Genomic DNA, 17,074 nt, shown 5'->3' with positions numbered 1-17,074 from the left:
ATGTGTCTTCCGCATTTAACCCAACCCCTCTGAATCAGAGAGGTGACGGCATCAAACCATGTGTTTAAAGTATTTGATACCATTCAACTCATCCTCCCCAATTAAGGTGCCACAAACCTTCTGTGGTGGAAATAGAAAAAGAGAGGGAGAGACTGAGAACAGAGAGAGAAAGTAAAGAAGGGAGGATAGTTCTGTGAGATCACTGAAAAGAAAGACGAGGTCTGCCATTTCATGACTGGCAGTTCAGACCTAATACCTCCATTACCAACTTTTATTCCAAAACAACAGAACAAGTTGGTTCCATGAGAAAGGTAAAAAAGAGATGGTCAGCTGGAGGGAAGTTTGTTTACACCACAAGAGGTTGATGGTACCTTAATTGACCATGTTGTTGTCATGTTGTGCTGGTACCATGCGGTGTTGTCATGTGTCGCTGCCTTGCTATGTTGTTGTCTTAGGTCTCTCTTTATGTAGCGTTGTCTATCTTGTTGTGATGTGTCTTTTGTCCTATATTTGTATTTTATATTTGTATTTTTAATCCCAGCCCCCACCCCGTAGCCTTTTGGTAGGCCTTCATTGTAAATAAGAACTATTGAGAATATTCTCAATCTGAGCAGAAGAACAGTCTTCAGAAGGAGAATATATTCATTCTGGACACTGACTTGCCTAGTTAAATAAAGGTTAAATAAATACAAATATACAAACAATCAGGGAGGACCGGCTTGTGGTAATTGTTGGAGAAAAATTGGTGGAATGGTATCAAACACATAACCATATGCCATTCCATTTGCTCCATTCCAGCCATTATTATGAGCCGCCCTCCCCTCAGCAGCCTCCACTGGTTTACACATGCGAGGCGGGAGGATTAGAAGAGAAGGGGGACAGGTGTGGAGTGTTTGTTAAAGTCAGGAGGGAGCTCTTGCTTGCCACACCTGTTGAGGTGCATTCTGTTACACAAACACACACAGACATTTTTGTGCACTAAAACTGTATGTATATGGCCTGTGATTGCTCAAATCACATCAGCATTGGGTGTGTCTCTCAATGCTGGCACATGGGAAGGGGCAGGGTGACTGGGAGCAAGAGAAAGAACACAACCTGTTCCGAAGCAAGTGAAGAGAGAGGTTATGGGAGAGGGAGGGAGAAAAGAGGAAAGAGAGAGAGAGGAATTTAAGTCCCACAGTTATTTTTATACCTAGAACAGGAACTCTTCTGTTGACTTCCACACTGGTAGAAGAGTAGAGCAGCACGGAGGAGACGGAGAGGGCAGAAACTGGGAAACACACACACCTTCGTGCACCTACACGTGTGCACGCCTCTACTGCTACACACTATCAGGTTTAGCTCCCTCCATGAATTTACATCCTTATGCAGGTACACTTTACTACACTACAGTATGTGTGCATGACTCTTAAACACGTGCACATTAGCATTATACTGTACGTGTAAATATGCTTTCCTATGTATCAACAGTCTGTGTACACTTTCACTCTTCACACAAAACATAGACCAAGTAGTCATTCATTTCAATCAAACAAAGATATTTTTAAATAGCTATGCATTTGAAGTCAAACAATCTCCTAATTGATGATAATTTAATATGTATAGAGAGAAAATAAAGAGCAGACAGAGGTCTAAATTATAGAGCTTGCGTCTGGACAGAGAGAGAAAGGCTCTGCATCTGTATACAGCACAGATGACAGAGCAGAAACAGTGAAAATTATGCGACTGAGAAAAAGCGGACTTGGACTTTGGTTTCTGTTTCACTTTAATTTAATTTAAATAAGTACAAGGTCATTCACTGTACTTGCCCTGTTGGGAACAATTTAAGCTAACAGCCATTTTACTGTGCAATGTACTACATGTGTCACCAGGCCATTATGAGTAAGGACATTGGGGTTTGGCGAGGACGAGGCTTGGACAAAACCCAGATAGCACCCTGTGAACAAAGAGCATACACTTTCTCATTCATTATTCCTTTGTTTGTGGGTGACATAAAATCTCAGCCTCGTCAATGGTTGTACTGGGCCCACTGTCCTGTCTGTCCTGTGGAGTGAATGGCCAAGGAGGGAGAAGGAATGAGAGGAAACAAGCTAGACCAGTTAGCAGTCCAAAAAATAGGTTGCTGCTACATGTGACACGGGGCCTTATAACAGCTACGTCAATGGTTAGCATTAGCCTAGCGCTCGGGTCAGCTTGGTGACGAACGAGGTCAGGAGTGGCACGCGCTGTGGGCTCAAGGAACGTAATAAGGTCAAAGGGCATCGGAAACTGGGTCACATGTGCCTGTTGATCAGTCGTAATGAAGCTTACTGACTCTGCCCACCCCCCTGCCACCCAGCCTTGGTCACACCCTCTCTTTTGGCCAACCCCCCCCCCCCCACCTCTAAGATGTCACAGAAAGCATCCTTGTTCTTGACCTCGCCCCCTGTCTGCTGGGACCCCTCAAAAATCCCAGATATCCCTGCAATTTCCGGTGCAATGTTTGTTTGGCGCCTAATGGAGGGGGGGGGGGGGGGGGGAGCCTGACTCACAAACATTTTGTGCTGCGTTTGAGGGTAAACACATAAACGGCAGGCTGTGCGAGGCGGGCAGTGAGGAGGACTGAGACGCCGGTGTTCTGGCCCTGACACGCAGCTCCCACCACAGGCTGCACACAGAGCACAGCACTGTTCAGGCCCCAACCGACACCTCAAAAACAACATGGGCCTCCTCTCTGATCAGAGGAGGGGGCTCTCTGCGGGGGATATCTGGACACGGTCTATAGACGGACAAGGCAGGGCACACCATTACTGAAACGCTGAGGTTGGTTCACTTGTTGATGTTAATCCTGAGAAACAACAATGCCCTGGATCTTTCAAACTAAACATGCTAAATGTAATGCAATTGAAATGTGACAGGGCAGCATATCCTTTAGAAACTATTCATGTGATTATTTGTAAAGGACGTACAGTATAATAGGCAAGAGCAACATACATTATACCTGGATAAGATTTGTTAAGGATGTGTAGATGTAATGCGCTATATGCAAATACATTATATAAGCTTACATAAGCTAAGTGTCAGTCAGAATATGCCGAAGTAACAAGACAGAAAACCGCATACAGCATAAACACAAATGGGCCTCCTGAGTTGAGAGACCCCTTTCCTTTGCTGGACAATATCACTTCCTCCTGAAGGGCAGAGGGTGGAGGAGGGGTACAGGCAAGGGATGGAAGGGGGCGTGTGGGGAGGTGCATGGCGAGGGTGGCGGGGAGTTATCGGGAAGCAGCAGGGGTACATGGAGGAGGGAGCCAGACTGACAGATAGGTGGGAGGAAGTGGGGGCGTCTGTCTCTCCTGTGGTTGGCTGCTGGATGTAAATACCCCTCTCTGTGTCCAGCCATCCTCTCTCTGAACCCACTCTGCTGCGGTTTACTTCTGTTGGGGGAAATGGCCTCCTCTCTATCTCCAATCCCCAGACTCTGTAACCACTGGCACAGTCCACCATCTCCCTCTGTCTCTGGGGTGAAGGATGGGACATATCTGTCATTGACATGGTCCTCTCCTTTACACTCCAGCCTCCTCTTCTTCACCTTCTGCTTCTCTTTCACTCCTCCCTCTCCAGTCCCAAGATTATCTCGCATTTTAAGAGGAGACACTGCTCTGCCCCATCTTGCCCTGCCTTTGATATGGGTCCTTAGGGGTGGGGAAAGCTGAGAAAAAGGCTGTCCGCCCTGCTGTCTGCTTTCAGCACTGACTATGAATGAGAGTGTATCTGTGAGAGGTCCAGTTGGTGGTTCTAATACAGTGAGCCCATGTGCACTCATGAGTCTCTTGGGCTGTGTTTGTGTCTCTGAGTCTGTGTTTATGTGAACGTCCTTCTCTGACACTACGTCATTGTGAGTCAGTTGATGTGGGAGTGTGTTGATGTGGGTGCCTGACAGTAAATCTTGGAGGGTGTGTGTTCCTGAAACCTCGCCGGTGTGTCTATTCGCAGGCAGCACCGCTCTGGATCTGCGGAATATGGAGCGGAGACGACGGTGGGGTGGTAGGCTGGCCGACAGCCCCGACGGTCCGATGCTGCGGAACAAAGGTGGGGGGCGAAGGGTGATAGAGGGTTTCATCTCTTCACCCGTCTTCTGGAGCATTACATCTGCTCCTCTCTCCTCCTCCCCCTCTTTGAGGTGCCTGCAGAAGTCATCAGATCTGTCCCCATGTTCAAACTGCCAGTGTCGGGAAGGCTGGGACATTCTACCTTGTTACAGGTGGAGGTAGATGGGAGACTGTGTTTAATGGTATTGGATGGGGTAAAACAGTTCACTTGGTAAGATGATCACCTCTGGTTGATATGGTCTGTGAAGACCTCTTGTTAGACTTTTCCTAAATGTACTACGTTTTAAAAATATCCTGAAGTCACTTCACCAATGTCCGGATAGGTCATAAACATCTCGTTCATCAAGGTACCCTATAAGTAGACAGTGGATACAAATGTACAGAATTAACACAGAGCACAGGAGGTTGGTGGCACCTTAATTGGGGAGGAAGGGCTCATGGTAATGGTTGGAGGGGAATTAGTGGAATGGTATCAAATATATCAAACACATGGCTTCCATTTGCTCCGTTCCAGCCATTATTATGAGCCGTCCTCCCCTCAGCAGCCTCCACTGACACAGAGTTATTCAGAGTTAAGTCATCAAAGCTATTGTATTGCACTACATCCAGAGAAAACAGTCCGTGTCCAGTCAAAGAGAGAACATTGAGTGCAGTGCAATGATTATGTGTACAATAGCTAAGTCATGGTAAGAAGTACTACAGGTCTACAAAGAACACGTGAAAGCCACTCACAGGGTCAGGTGTATTCTCTCTGCCTTCTCAGTTCTCAACTTCAGGAATGAGCTGGCTTTGATTGAATATCCATTCATTGTTAATGCAGCAGTCTGGTTCTCCTGTCCACATCATCATCAGCAGCAATGCTTTGCCCCCATTTCTGAATCCATTGTCTGTCTGTCTGCTGTCTACTCTCTCCTTATCTAGTCTCAGTCTCCTCTGCACCTCACACACCCACATCTCTCTACCTTTCATCCGGTGGCCATCTGACATGAAAGGTGGTCGAGACAGCCTCACTTCTCACTTTCATTTTAGTCTCCCCATCAATTATGAATGAATGGCTCTCTGAAGAGAAAGGGCCAGCATGCTACCCATATTGATAATTTCGCTTAGGTGAATTTATAGATGCCTGAGCTCAATGCAGTGAACTTTATAGGCAGATAGCCTATAGCTGTTTAGAGCGTTGGGGCAGTAACCGAAAGGTCGCTGGTTTGAATCCCCGAGCCGGCAAAGTGAAAAGAATCTACCGTTCTGTCCTTGAGCAAGGCAGTTAATCCCCAACAACTGCTCCCCGGGCACCGATGACGTAGACGTCGATTAAGGCAGCCGCCAGTACCTCTGTGATTCAGAGGCGTTATATGCGGAATGCATTCAGTTGTGCAACTGACTAGGTATCCCCATTCTCTTTCCATCTGTTAAATCATCAAGATTGAAAGCAGCTCATTTGGGTAATTTTGTATAGGTATCCGCAATATTTTTCGGTGTATGATTATTGACAAAGGTAGACAATAGTATCTCCTTCTGTGTCAGATTCCGTGAGGTCTCAACGATTTGCAAATCCACCTCACCTCCTCTATCTCGAGAACTCCTATCTTGAGGTCTTCCCATTGTTTTGCCAGAGAACCTTTCATAACCCTTCAAGTGCACTGGCGCCACTGTAGTTCTGAATTTTAACTTGTGGCGGCGCTACTCGCTCAAATTTAAACACGAGAGCCACAAATAATCTGTGCATCCTCTTATCTGAATTGTAAACGGAAGTACTTCATACAGGACGATAGTGTACAGAACGGTAAGTGTTTTGTGTTATTTGTCTGTGTCACTACAATCATATTCTGGGTGACATTGGCACGTAATGGCAGTAGTTTTGCTCCGGTTTGTGGATGTGGGCGTTTTATAATGGGAGGACGCAGGCGTGTGGAAAGAGAGAAGGAAGACACAGGCAAAGTCACACGGAGGTTATTCTAAAAAACAATCTAAACCCATTTCGTAAATACTCACACAGTGGTTGCGAAACACGACGCCGTTTTATTGGATGGTCAAGCCACTAGAAAAATAACTATCTAAAAACTCTGGTTTATTGCCGTATCAGCAGTTGTCAGTGAAATTTGCTAGCGTTAGCTAGCTAGGGAATCTGTTTGAATCTAGTTCCCTGCTGTTCATGTTATGCATAGCCACAAAGCCAGCCATCTCGCACACACCTACATGTTACTGTATGGTGGTAAACAAGAAAGTCTTGCATAGGTGTCCTCCCCCTGATGTCACTGTCCAACCATAGTAGCTCTGCCTGAGTAGTGGCCCTGTTTTGATTATGGTGCCATGAAATTACATTTACTGATCAGTCTTTTGTTCTCTTCCCCCTATATGTCTCCTTTCAGATGGCTCACCGGCTGCTAGTACGTAGAATTTGGACCCTCTCAGTAAAAGACCTTCGCTGTCTCCCGGCCCCCACCTCCTCCTTCTCTACCTCCCTGCGTTCCTCCACTACCCCTCTATCCTTCCTTTCCCCCAAACGCACTTTGCCCCGCTCCCTGCCCCACACTTCCTGCAGAGAGGTCTCCTTCATTGTGCAGGACCATGAGGACTTCACAGAGAAAGTCATCAACAGTGAGCTGCCTGTGCTTATTGACTTCCATGCCCAGTGAGTAGCTGATAGATTAATTCACAAATATGTTTCATAAACCACCAGAGGGGATATTAGGCTCCACTTACAGCATTTACAAACTACCCTCTAATGAGAAGGCAAAGCCCCTAAGAGACAATACATGGAGAAGCATCTATGTCTGCCTGTTGAAATTAGACTACTGAGATGACAGCAGGAAACATAACTTTTATAGCAGAAATCAAATGATGGTTTACAACCATGCTTGTAAACCTGACCATAGCTTTTTCAACAATGCACCCAATACGTGAATGTATTTATCAATTATATAGATTTTGACATATGCTCAACAGCTTTCCTATTGTAAGACTAAAGCATAACAGTGAACGTTGTGACTGAGTGCATATCATGTGTGATAACACCTTACCCATACTGTATGTGTCTGGCTGCATGGCTTGACATCTGATGGTGTTTCCATTGGAGGTAGATCATTTGAGGTTACACAATGCCAGGACAGCCACATTGGGTTCATGCTCTTCTACAACATGTCAAACTCATTCACATAGGGCAGAGTGCCTGCGGGTTTCGCTCCTCCCTTGGACTTGATGAATGAAGGTCACTGTTTGGTAAGGAACTCCCCACACCTGTCATTGTCCTGCTGGAAGGTGAATCTCCATCCCAGTCTCAAATCTCTGGAAGACTGAAACAGGTTTCCCTCAAGAATTTGCCTGTATTTAGCGCCATCCATCATTCCTTCAATTCTGACCAGTTTCCCAGTCCCTCCCGACGGAACAACATACCCACAGGATGATGCTGCCACCACGCTTCACTGTGGGGATGGTGTTCTCGGGGTGATGAGAGGTGTTGGGTTTGCGTCAGACATAGCGTTTTCCTTGATGACCAAAAAGCTCAATTTTAGTCTCATCTAACCAGTCTCAGCTAACCTTCCATATATTTTTGGGGAGTCTCCCACATGCCTTTTGGTGAACAACAAATGTTTGCTTATTTTTTTTTTTCTTAAGCAATGGCTTTTCTCTGGCTACTCTTCCATAAAGCCCAGCTCTGTGGAGTGGACGGCTTAAAGTGGTCCTATGGATAGACTCCAATCTCCGCTGTGGAGCTTTGCAGCTCCTTCAGGGTTATCTTAGGCCTCTGATTAATGCCCTCCTTTCCTGGTCTGTGAGTTTTGGTGGGCGGCCCTCTCTTGGCAGGTTTGTTGTGGTGCCATATTCTTTCCATCTTTAATAATGGATTTAATGGTGCTCTGTGGGAAGTTTTGGATATTTTTTTTATAACCCAACCCAGATATATATACTTCTCCACAACTTTGTCCCTGACCTGTTTGGAGAGCTCCTTGGTCTTCATGGTGCCGCTTGCTTGGTGGTGTTGCAGACTCTGGGGCCTTTCAGAACAGGTGTATATATACTGAAATAATGTGATAGATCATGTGACACTTAGATTGCACACAGGTGGACTTTATTTAACGAATTATGTGACTTCTGAAGGTAATTGGTTGCACCAGATCGTATTTAGTGGCTTCATAGCAAAGGGGGTGAATACATACAGTTGAAGTCAGAACTCGTTTTTCAACCACTCCACAAATTTCTTGTTAACAAACTATAGTTTTGGCAAGTCGGTTAGGACATCTACTTTGTGCATGACACAAGTAATTTTTCCAACAATTATTTACAGACAGATTATTTCACTTATAATTCACTGTATCACAATTCCAGTGGGTCAGAAGTTTACATACACTAAGTTGACTGTGCCTTTAAACAGCTTGGAAAATTCCAGAAAATTATGTCATGGCTTTAGAAGCTTCTGATAGGCTAACTGACAGTCATTTTAGTCAATTGGAGGTGTACCTGTGATGTATTTCAAGGCCTACCTTCAAACGCAGTACCTCTTTGCTTGACATTATTTGAAAATCAAAAGAAATCAGCCAAGACCTCGGAAAAACAATTCTAGACCTCCACAAGTCTGGTTCATCCTTGGGAGCAATTTCTAAATGCCTGAAGGTACCACGTTCATCTATACAAACAATAGTACGCAAGTATGAACACCATGGGACCACACAGCCGTCATACCGCTCAGGAAGGAGACGCATTCTGTCTCCTAGAGATGAATGTACTTTGGTGCGAAAAATGCAAATCAATCCCAGAAAAACAGCACAGGACCTTGTGAAGATGCTAGAGGAAACGAGTACAAAATTATCTATACCCACAGTAAAACGAGTCCTATATCGACATAACCTGAAAGGCCGCTCAGCAAGGAAGAAGCCACTGCTCTAAAACCACCATTAAAAAGCCAGACTACTGTTTGCAATTGCACATGGGGTGAAGATCGGACTTCTTGGAGAAATGTCCTCTGGTCTGATGAAACAAAAACAGAACTGTTTGGCCATAATGACCATCATTATGTTAGCAGGAAAAAGGGGGAGGCTTGCAAGCCGAAGAACAACATCCCAACCGTGAAGCACGGGGGTGGCAGTATCATGTTGTGGGGGTGCTTTGCTGCTGGAGGGACTGGTGCACTTCACAAAATACATGGCATCATGATGAGGGAAAATTATGTGGATATATTGAAGCAACATCTCAAGACATTAGTCAGGAAGTTAAAGCTTGGTCGCAAATGGGTCTTCCAAATGGACAATGACCCCAAGCATGCTTCCAAAGTTGTGGTAAAATGGCTTAAAACCTTTTAGGGACAGATGTTCCGCTAGCGGAACGCCTCACCAATATCCAATGGTAGAGCGTGGCGCGAAATACAAATACCTCAAATGCTATAACTTCAATTTCTCAAACATATGACTATTTTTACACCATTTTAAAGACAAGACTCTCGTTAATCTAACCACATTGTCCGATTTCAAAAAGGCTTTACAGCGAAAGCAAAACATTAGATCATGTCAGGAGAGTACCCTGCCAAAAATAATCACACAGCCATTTTCAAAGCAAGCATAAATGTCACAAAAACCAAAACCACAGCTAAATGCAGCACTAACCTTTGATGATCTTCTAGGACATTATGTTATACAATACATGCATGTTTTGTTCAATCAAGTTCATATTTATATCAAAAAACAGCTTTTTACATTAGCATGTGATGTTCAGAACTAGCATACCCACCGCAAACTTCCGGTGAATTTACCAAATTACTCATGATAAACGTTCACAAAAAACTTAACAATTATTTTAAGAATTATAGATACAGAACTCCTTTATGCAATCGCGGTGTCAGATTTTAAAATGTTGTTTTTGTTCCAAATAATCCATAGTTATATTCAAATAGCTCCGTTTTGTTTGTTTGTGCGTTCGGGTGACGCGCAAGTGCATTTCGTGACAAATGTCAAAATATTCCATTACCGTACTTCAAAGCATGTCAAACGCTGTTTAAAATCAATTTTTATGCTATTTCTCTCGTACAATAGCTATAATATTCCAACCGGGCGACGTTGTATTCATTCAAAGGCTGAAAGAAAAAAATGGAGTAGTCTCGTGGACGCGCATCTCCAGTGTCACTGTTCCTAGGCTGACCACTAACAAATTATCCTGCTGTTCTTCGCCCAGAGACCGCAGACACCCCATTACACTTTCTGGCGCCTTCTGAGAGCCAATGGAAGCCTTAGAAAATGTCACGTTACAGCACAGATGCTGTATTTTCGATAGAGATGCTACAGAAGGACAACAAATTGTCAGACAGGGCACTTCCTGTATGGAATTTTCTCAGGTTTTGGCTTGCCATATGAGTTCTGTTATACTCACAGACACCATTCAAACAGTTTTAGAAACTTTAGAGTGTTTTCTATCCAAATCTACTAATTACATGCATATTCTAGTTTCTGGGCAGGAGTAGTAACCAGATTAAATCGGGTACGTTTTTTTATCCGGCCGTGAAAATACTGCCCCCTATTCCAAACAGGTTAAGGACAACAAAGTCAAGGTATTGGAATGGCCATCACAAAGCCCTGACCTCAATCCCATAGAAAATTTGTGGGCATAACTGAGAAAGCGTGTGTGAGCAAGGAGGCCTACAAACCTGACTCAGTTACACCAGCTCTGTCAAGAGGAATGGGCCAAAATTCACCCAACTTATTGTGGAAGGCTTGTGGAAGGCTACCCAAAACGTTTGACCCAAGTTAAACAATTTAAAGGCAATGCTACCAAATACTAATGGGAATGTGATGAAAGAAATATAAGCTGGAATAAATCATTCTCTCTACTATTATTCTGACATTTCACATTCTTAAAATAAAGTGGTGATCGTAACTGACCTAAGACATGGCATTTTTACTAGGATTAAATGTCAGGAATTGTGAAAAACTGAGTTTAAATGTATTTGGCTAAGGTGTCTGTAAACTTCCCACTTCAACTGTATGCACGCACCACTTTTCCGTTTTTTTTATTTTTTTGAAATTAAAAGAATTACTTGTTAACTTCACACATTTGGACTATTTTGTATATCCACTACATTAAATCCAAATAAAAAGTTATGCAATGCAACAAAATAAGGAAAATGCCAAGGGGGTGAATACTTTTGCAAGGCATTGTATATACAGTCAACATGATACACATGACCTTGATATGCATAGTGGTCAGTGTTGACCTGGGTTTATGTTTTTGCCAACTTCTTGACATTGTCTTGCTAGGCAACAATTTAATGTTATTGTCAGGTTCTATTCTGTACTCACAGATATATATTTTGTGGAGACTTTGATACCTTCAGTATTATTAGTTCTAACCAGACATCCCATGTTTGTGCTATAAAGGTGGTGTGGTCCCTGCAAGATACTGGGGCCAAGATTAGAGAAAGCTGTCGCCAAACAGAAAGGCAAAGTTGCCATGGCAAAGGTCGACATAGACGATCACACAGACTTGGCCATTGAATATGGGGTAAGTGGAAGCTGTTGACATTATTGATTGATATTGCAAATGTTAGTAAGAAAATGTTACCTTCTTTCCTCCCTTCCTTGAAGTAACTCCTGATCTAAAATGGTGGGGTTTGTGAAAGCAGGGACTCCACTACATAGTTTACAGCAACCCAGTCATATCAGATCAAGGATTACTAGAAGGAAGGAAGGATGAATTTTGTTCTGGAACAGTCCCTTTGACTGTCATTGTGGTTACTGACCTCTACTTCTCTCTACAGGTATCGGCGGTGCCCACGGTAATTGCCATGCGAGGAGGCGACATCATCGACCAGTTTGTGGGAATCAAAGATGATGAGGCGCTGGACTCGTTTGTCAGCAAGCTCGTTGGACAATGAACATGTCAATCACATCCCTGTGATCCAACCCCTTATGACCCCATTGTTGCCTGGCCTGGTCCTCAGCGCTACACGGCCATGTTGAACCTGTTAAAACAACTAACAACCCACCCACCACCTGACCACAATCCCACAATCCCACAAGACCACAATCCCACCTGACAAACAGGCACACGCTCACACCCATCCCTAAACTCTCTGCTTTGTATTATTCTGTCTGTCTATTGTCTGGTGATGGGTGTGTGCTTGTGTGAACTTAATTTCCATATATTGCTCCCATCTTGCAGCGGTTTCCTCCCTCCATCAACCTGTAATATAATGGCCCCACCCTGTGGAAACTAGTAGAGCAGCCTGAGCCAGTGTGTACCAGTTTACTACAATAGATTGTAAAGGATGGGCGACTACACTGCTGTACAGGGACAAGTCGTTTAGTATTAAGTGGGCAGTGACGTTAACAGGAAATGTGATATTGGTGAATGAGCTGTGATGTCTCTCTTTGCAGTTCCTTCTTTAGTCCACTCGAGGGCGGCCTTCCCCTAGCATTGTAGGCTGCACGGTCATTTTCCACCATTATGCCTAATGTGAGAGTGGAATGTGTCTGTATGGATGTATCTGTGTATGAGTTTCTCAGTCTGTACCGGTCTGTCTCTTGGTTTTGACTGAGAAATTTGAGATAAGCGGGAAACGCATATGGATATATGGGTTCGATTTAGATTTTATTTCAATAAACTATGTAATATGACCAAGAGAATAAATAAAGAATATTAAAGGTTTTCTATATTTGGAGTGTGAATTGGTTTGTGGTCTGCTATTACATGCGGTAAAGGACTAAGAATCATGAGGAAGTGGTTTCATAGTAATATTGGAGGACTTTAGACCTGTATATGACTTCTTTAGCTGTAAAATAATATTTTTTATAACTTTATTTTATTTTCGGTGGTATGTAAATTATGAAGTTTACGTCTAATCAGTTGTGGTAATATTTCAGCCATGTGATTCCCATGTTAACTATGTGGGCAGTCTAGTTAGGGGAGTGGTGATAGAATGTTGACTAAGGATGATGGTGTGATGTTTGTTTACCTGGGAGGCAGGGATGTTTTCTGTCACAGATTAATTGACATATTTCTTTCTAGTAGAATGGGTGTGATGTTCTCACCATTACTGACAAACTTCTGTATGGACCTAATGAGCTGGAATAGTCTTCTGTCTGTTTATTAAGCTACCTTGCCACATTCTTTTCCTTCTCATTCAATTATTTATTTTTATTTAACTAGGCAAGTCAGTTAAGAACAAATTCTTATTTACAATGACGGCCTACTTATCCCTCATTCAGTTTCTCCTCTTTTCCATTTCATGTCTCTCCATCCTCCTGTATTTTCAGTTTTATCCTTTAATTCAGTTCCTATTTAATCAGTCTCTCTTTGTTTCTCTCTCTTTACTTGTTTCACCCCCCACTCATCAGTGTAACAGTGTGGAAGCCTGAAGCACGTCCCCCTATGTCCACGGCTTCACCCCAGTCATCTCCCCTACACCCTAACTCACCAAGCTGTCTATGTAGGCACCTGGGCTCTGACTCCCCATCTCCAGTTATCATTACGTCTCACATGACGACACACCGGGTCATTCCCACACTGCGTGCCTCACGATCATAGCGTGTTATTACAGAATCACCGCTGACATTGTCATGGCACAGGCTTCCAAGCTACTTATTTGCTACCCTTAAACGGAGTACATTTTACAGGTCCCGTCTGTAGTTTTAATAACCTTGGATTAGATCATTGTTACACAAATAACGGCCCCCAAGAAATTGACTGAGTGTCAAGCTGTTCAGTAGCCAGTTATAAAGGATATAAACATCCAGGGATTTTCAAAGAGGAATTCCATAGGTATTACATAAACAGGTGTGAGTAAGCAGGTACGGTTGGAGTAGCTAATGGTCTCGATCTATAATCCACACTGCTGTTGTACTCAATGAAAGACATTTCTGTTTGGACTCTATCACATAGTTGAAATGGCTGGAATAGTAGTTCAGCAGTCCCTTTTGTTAATGATCTATTTTGAACGAGTCCTCCCTCTCCCTTCATGTTTTCTCTTTTCCCCCTCCCTTTCTTTCTCTGTGTTCAGTGTCTTGACTACTGTGCTGATGATAGGTATAGACTTATACAGGCGTACTTGTTGATTCCCCTTCTTTAAAGGACCATTTACATTTACGTCATTTAGCAGACGCTCTTATCCAGAGCGACTTACAAATTGGTGCATTCACCTTATGATATCCAGTGGAACAACCACTTTACAATAGTACATCTATATCTTTTTTTTGTGGGGGGGGAGGGGTGGGTTAGAAGGATTACTTTATCCTATCCCAGGTATTCCTTAAAGAGGTGGGGTTTCAGGTGTCTCCGGAAGGTGTTGATTGACTCCGCTGTCCTGGCGTCGTGAGGGAGCTTGTTCCACCATTGGGGTGCCAGAGCAGCGAACAGTTTTGACTGGGCTGAGCGGGAACTGTGCTTCCGCAGAGGTAGGGGGGCCAGCAGGCCAGAGGTGGATGAACGCAGTGCCCTTGTTTGGGTGTAGGGACTGATCAGAGCCTGAAGGTACGGAGGTGTCGTTCCCCTCACAGCTCCGTAGGCAAGCACCATGGTCTTGTAGCAGATGCGAGCTTCAACTGCAAGCCAGTTGAGTGTGCGGAGGAGCAGGGTGATGTGAGAGAACTTGGGAAGGTTGAACACCAGACGGGCTGCGGCGTTCTGGATGAGTTGTAGGGGTTTAATGGCACAGGCAGGGAGCCCCGCCAACAGCGAGTTGCAGTACTCCAGACGGGAGATGACAAGTGCCTGGATTAGGACCTGCGCCGCTTCCTGTGTAAGGCAGGGTCGTACTCTGCGAATGTTGTAGAGCATGAACCTACAGGATCGGGTCACCACCTTGATGTTAGCGGAGGGTCACGCCAAGGCTCTTAGCACTCTGGGAGGAGGACACGATGAAGTTGTCAACCGTGATGGCGAGATCATGAAACGGGCAGTCCTTCCCCGGGAGGAAGAGCAGCTCCGTCTTGCCGAGGTTCAGCTTGAGGTGGTGATCCGTCATCCACACTGATATGTCTGCCAGACATGCAGAGATGCGATTCGCCACCTGGTTATCAGAAGGGGGAATGGAGAAGCTTAATTGTGTGTCGTCTGCGTAGCAATGATAGGAGAGACCATGTGAGGATATGACAGAGCCAAGTGACTTGGTGTATAGCGAGAATAGGAGAGGGCCTAGAACTGAGCCCTGAGGGACACCAGTGGTGAGAGCACGTGGTGCGGAGACGGATTCTCGCCACGCCACCTGGTAGGAGCGACCTGTCAGGTAGGACGCAATCCAAGAGTGAGCCGCGCCAGAGATGCCCAACTCGGAGAGGGTGGAGAGGAGGATCTGATGGTTCACAGTATCAAAGGCAGCAGATAGGTCTAGAAGGATGAGAGCAGAGGAGAGAGAGTTAGCTTTAGCAGTGCGGAGAGCCTCCGTGATACAGAGAAGAGCAGTCTCAGTTGAATGACCAGTCTTGAAACCTGACTGATTTGGATCAAGAAGGTTATTCTGAGAGAGATAGCAAGAGAGCTGGCCAAGGACGGCACGCTCAAGAGTTTTGGAGAGAAAAGAAAGAAGGGATACTGGTCTGTAGTTGTTGACATCGGAGTGATCGAGTGTAGGTTTTCTGAGAAGGGGTGCAACTCTCGCTCTCTTGAAGACGGAAGGGACGTAGCCAGCGGTCAAGGATGAGTTGATGAGCGAGGTGAGGTAAGGGAGAAGGTCTCCGGAAATGGTCTGGAGAAGAGAGGAGGGGATAGGGTCAAGCGGGCAGGTTGTTGGGTGGCCGGCCGTCGCAAGATTTCATCTGGAGAGAGAGGGGAGAAAGAGGTCAAAGCATAGGGTAGGGCAATGTGAGCAGGACCAGCCGTGTTGTTTGACTTAACAAACGAGGATTGGATGTCGTCAACCTTCTTTTCAAAATGGTTGACAAAGTCATCCGCAGAGAGGGAGGAGGGGGGGAGGGGGAGGAGGATTCAGGAGGGAGGAGAAGGTGGCAAAGAGCTTCCTAGGGTTAGAGGCAGATGCTTAGAATTTACAGTGGAAGAAAGTGGCTTTCGCAGCAGAAACAGAGGAAGCAGAGTCAGCATTATTTCCTGATAGTGGCTGGTTGATAATACAATCTACACACGTCCTTCTAATCAATAGGTTTGCAATAGGTGGGAGTTTCTGACATGGTTATGCAGTAAATGAGTTAATATTGTTACAGGCTTCGAAATGATTAGCCCAAGCGCAGCGTGTATAGTGCTCATTTTTAAACTTTTAATGAAGACACTTGAACCAAAACAATAAAACGACCGACAACAGTTCCGTAAGGTACACTGACAAAACGGAAAACAACTACCCACAAAACCCAAAGGAAAAACAGGCTGCCTAAGTATGGCTTCCAATCAGAGACAACGCTAGACACCTGCCTCTGATTGGAAACCATACCCGGCGAAAACATAGAAGTAGAAATCTAGAAAAGCCCCACATATAAACAGAAAACCCAAAACCACCCAAAACAACCACCTGTCACGCCCTGACCACTGTACTATGGAAAATGACCTCTTACAAGGGTCAGGACCTGACAAATAGACTAATAACAAAGAGTTCCAAAGAGAGTTCTAATAAATCTATTACAGTAAGGTACTTAATTGTTACCCTGAAATGATTTGCTATTGATATAAAACGGCTGCATTGGGCCTTTACCTACTCTTTGTCTGACTTATGCTGCGTTTGTAACCAAGTGGGAAGTGAGAATTTACCACATATGTCTGGGAAAAATCAATTTTAACGCCCCTTCAACTGGTAATCACTAGTGGGAACTCGTCTATCATCCTGAGCTCCCACATGCTAACTTCTGACAACAACTACTAAAGAAATGACCTCGTTAACAGCATTTTCGGCAGATAAATGCAATAACAAAACATTATTTCTAAAAAGCAATCTATCAATAGGGTTTTTGAACTCTATCATTTCTTTACAAGCATTATAGCTGTACTTTTAGTTTATGGTTTATGCAGCTTGTTGGTCATTAGTCAATCAGTGTTTCTCAACAAGTTCAAAGCACATG

The 17,074-nt window shown here is 44.4% G+C and overlaps 2 protein-coding genes across 3 annotated transcripts; one reads left to right on the top strand and one right to left on the bottom strand.

Annotated features, from left to right (window-relative positions):
• Window positions 1-1,690: 1,690 nt before the first annotated feature.
• Window positions 1,691-5,614, bottom strand: LOC106607029 (uncharacterized). The gene is made up of 2 exons (XM_014203573.3): window positions 4,824-5,614; window positions 1,691-4,443 (listed from the first exon to the last, which is right to left on the bottom strand). Exon 2 carries the CDS (start codon window positions 4,226-4,228, stop codon window positions 3,161-3,163), a length of 1,068 nt encoding a protein of 355 aa, XP_014059048.3. The 5' UTR covers window positions 4,229-4,443; window positions 4,824-5,614; the 3' UTR covers window positions 1,691-3,160.
• A 152-nt stretch (window positions 5,615-5,766) lies between these two features.
• On the top strand, window positions 5,767-12,722 carry LOC106607030 (thioredoxin, mitochondrial). 2 transcript variants are annotated; one of them, XM_014203576.3, is made up of 4 exons: window positions 5,767-5,874; window positions 6,461-6,723; window positions 11,453-11,576; window positions 11,833-12,722. In XM_014203576.3, the coding sequence occupies exons 2-4, from the start codon at window positions 6,461-6,463 to the stop codon at window positions 11,947-11,949; spliced, it is 504 nt and encodes a 167-aa protein (XP_014059051.1). In that variant the 5' UTR covers window positions 5,767-5,874; the 3' UTR covers window positions 11,950-12,722. The 2 variants fall into 2 exon arrangements, with proteins under 2 accessions (XP_014059051.1, XP_014059049.1); XM_014203574.3 differs by lacking the exon at window positions 5,767-5,874 and adding an exon at window positions 5,898-6,040.
• The last annotated feature ends 4,352 nt before the right edge of the window (window positions 12,723-17,074 follow it).

The sequence above is a fragment of the Salmo salar genome, chromosome 06 (genome assembly GCF_965601325.2).
Source record: "Salmo salar chromosome 06, fSalSal1, whole genome shotgun sequence".
In the NCBI taxonomy this organism is placed as follows: domain Eukaryota; kingdom Metazoa; phylum Chordata; class Actinopteri; order Salmoniformes; family Salmonidae; genus Salmo; species Salmo salar.
The sequence above is the reverse complement of the archived record's forward strand: the minus strand, read 5'-3'. Positions and strand labels throughout refer to the sequence as shown.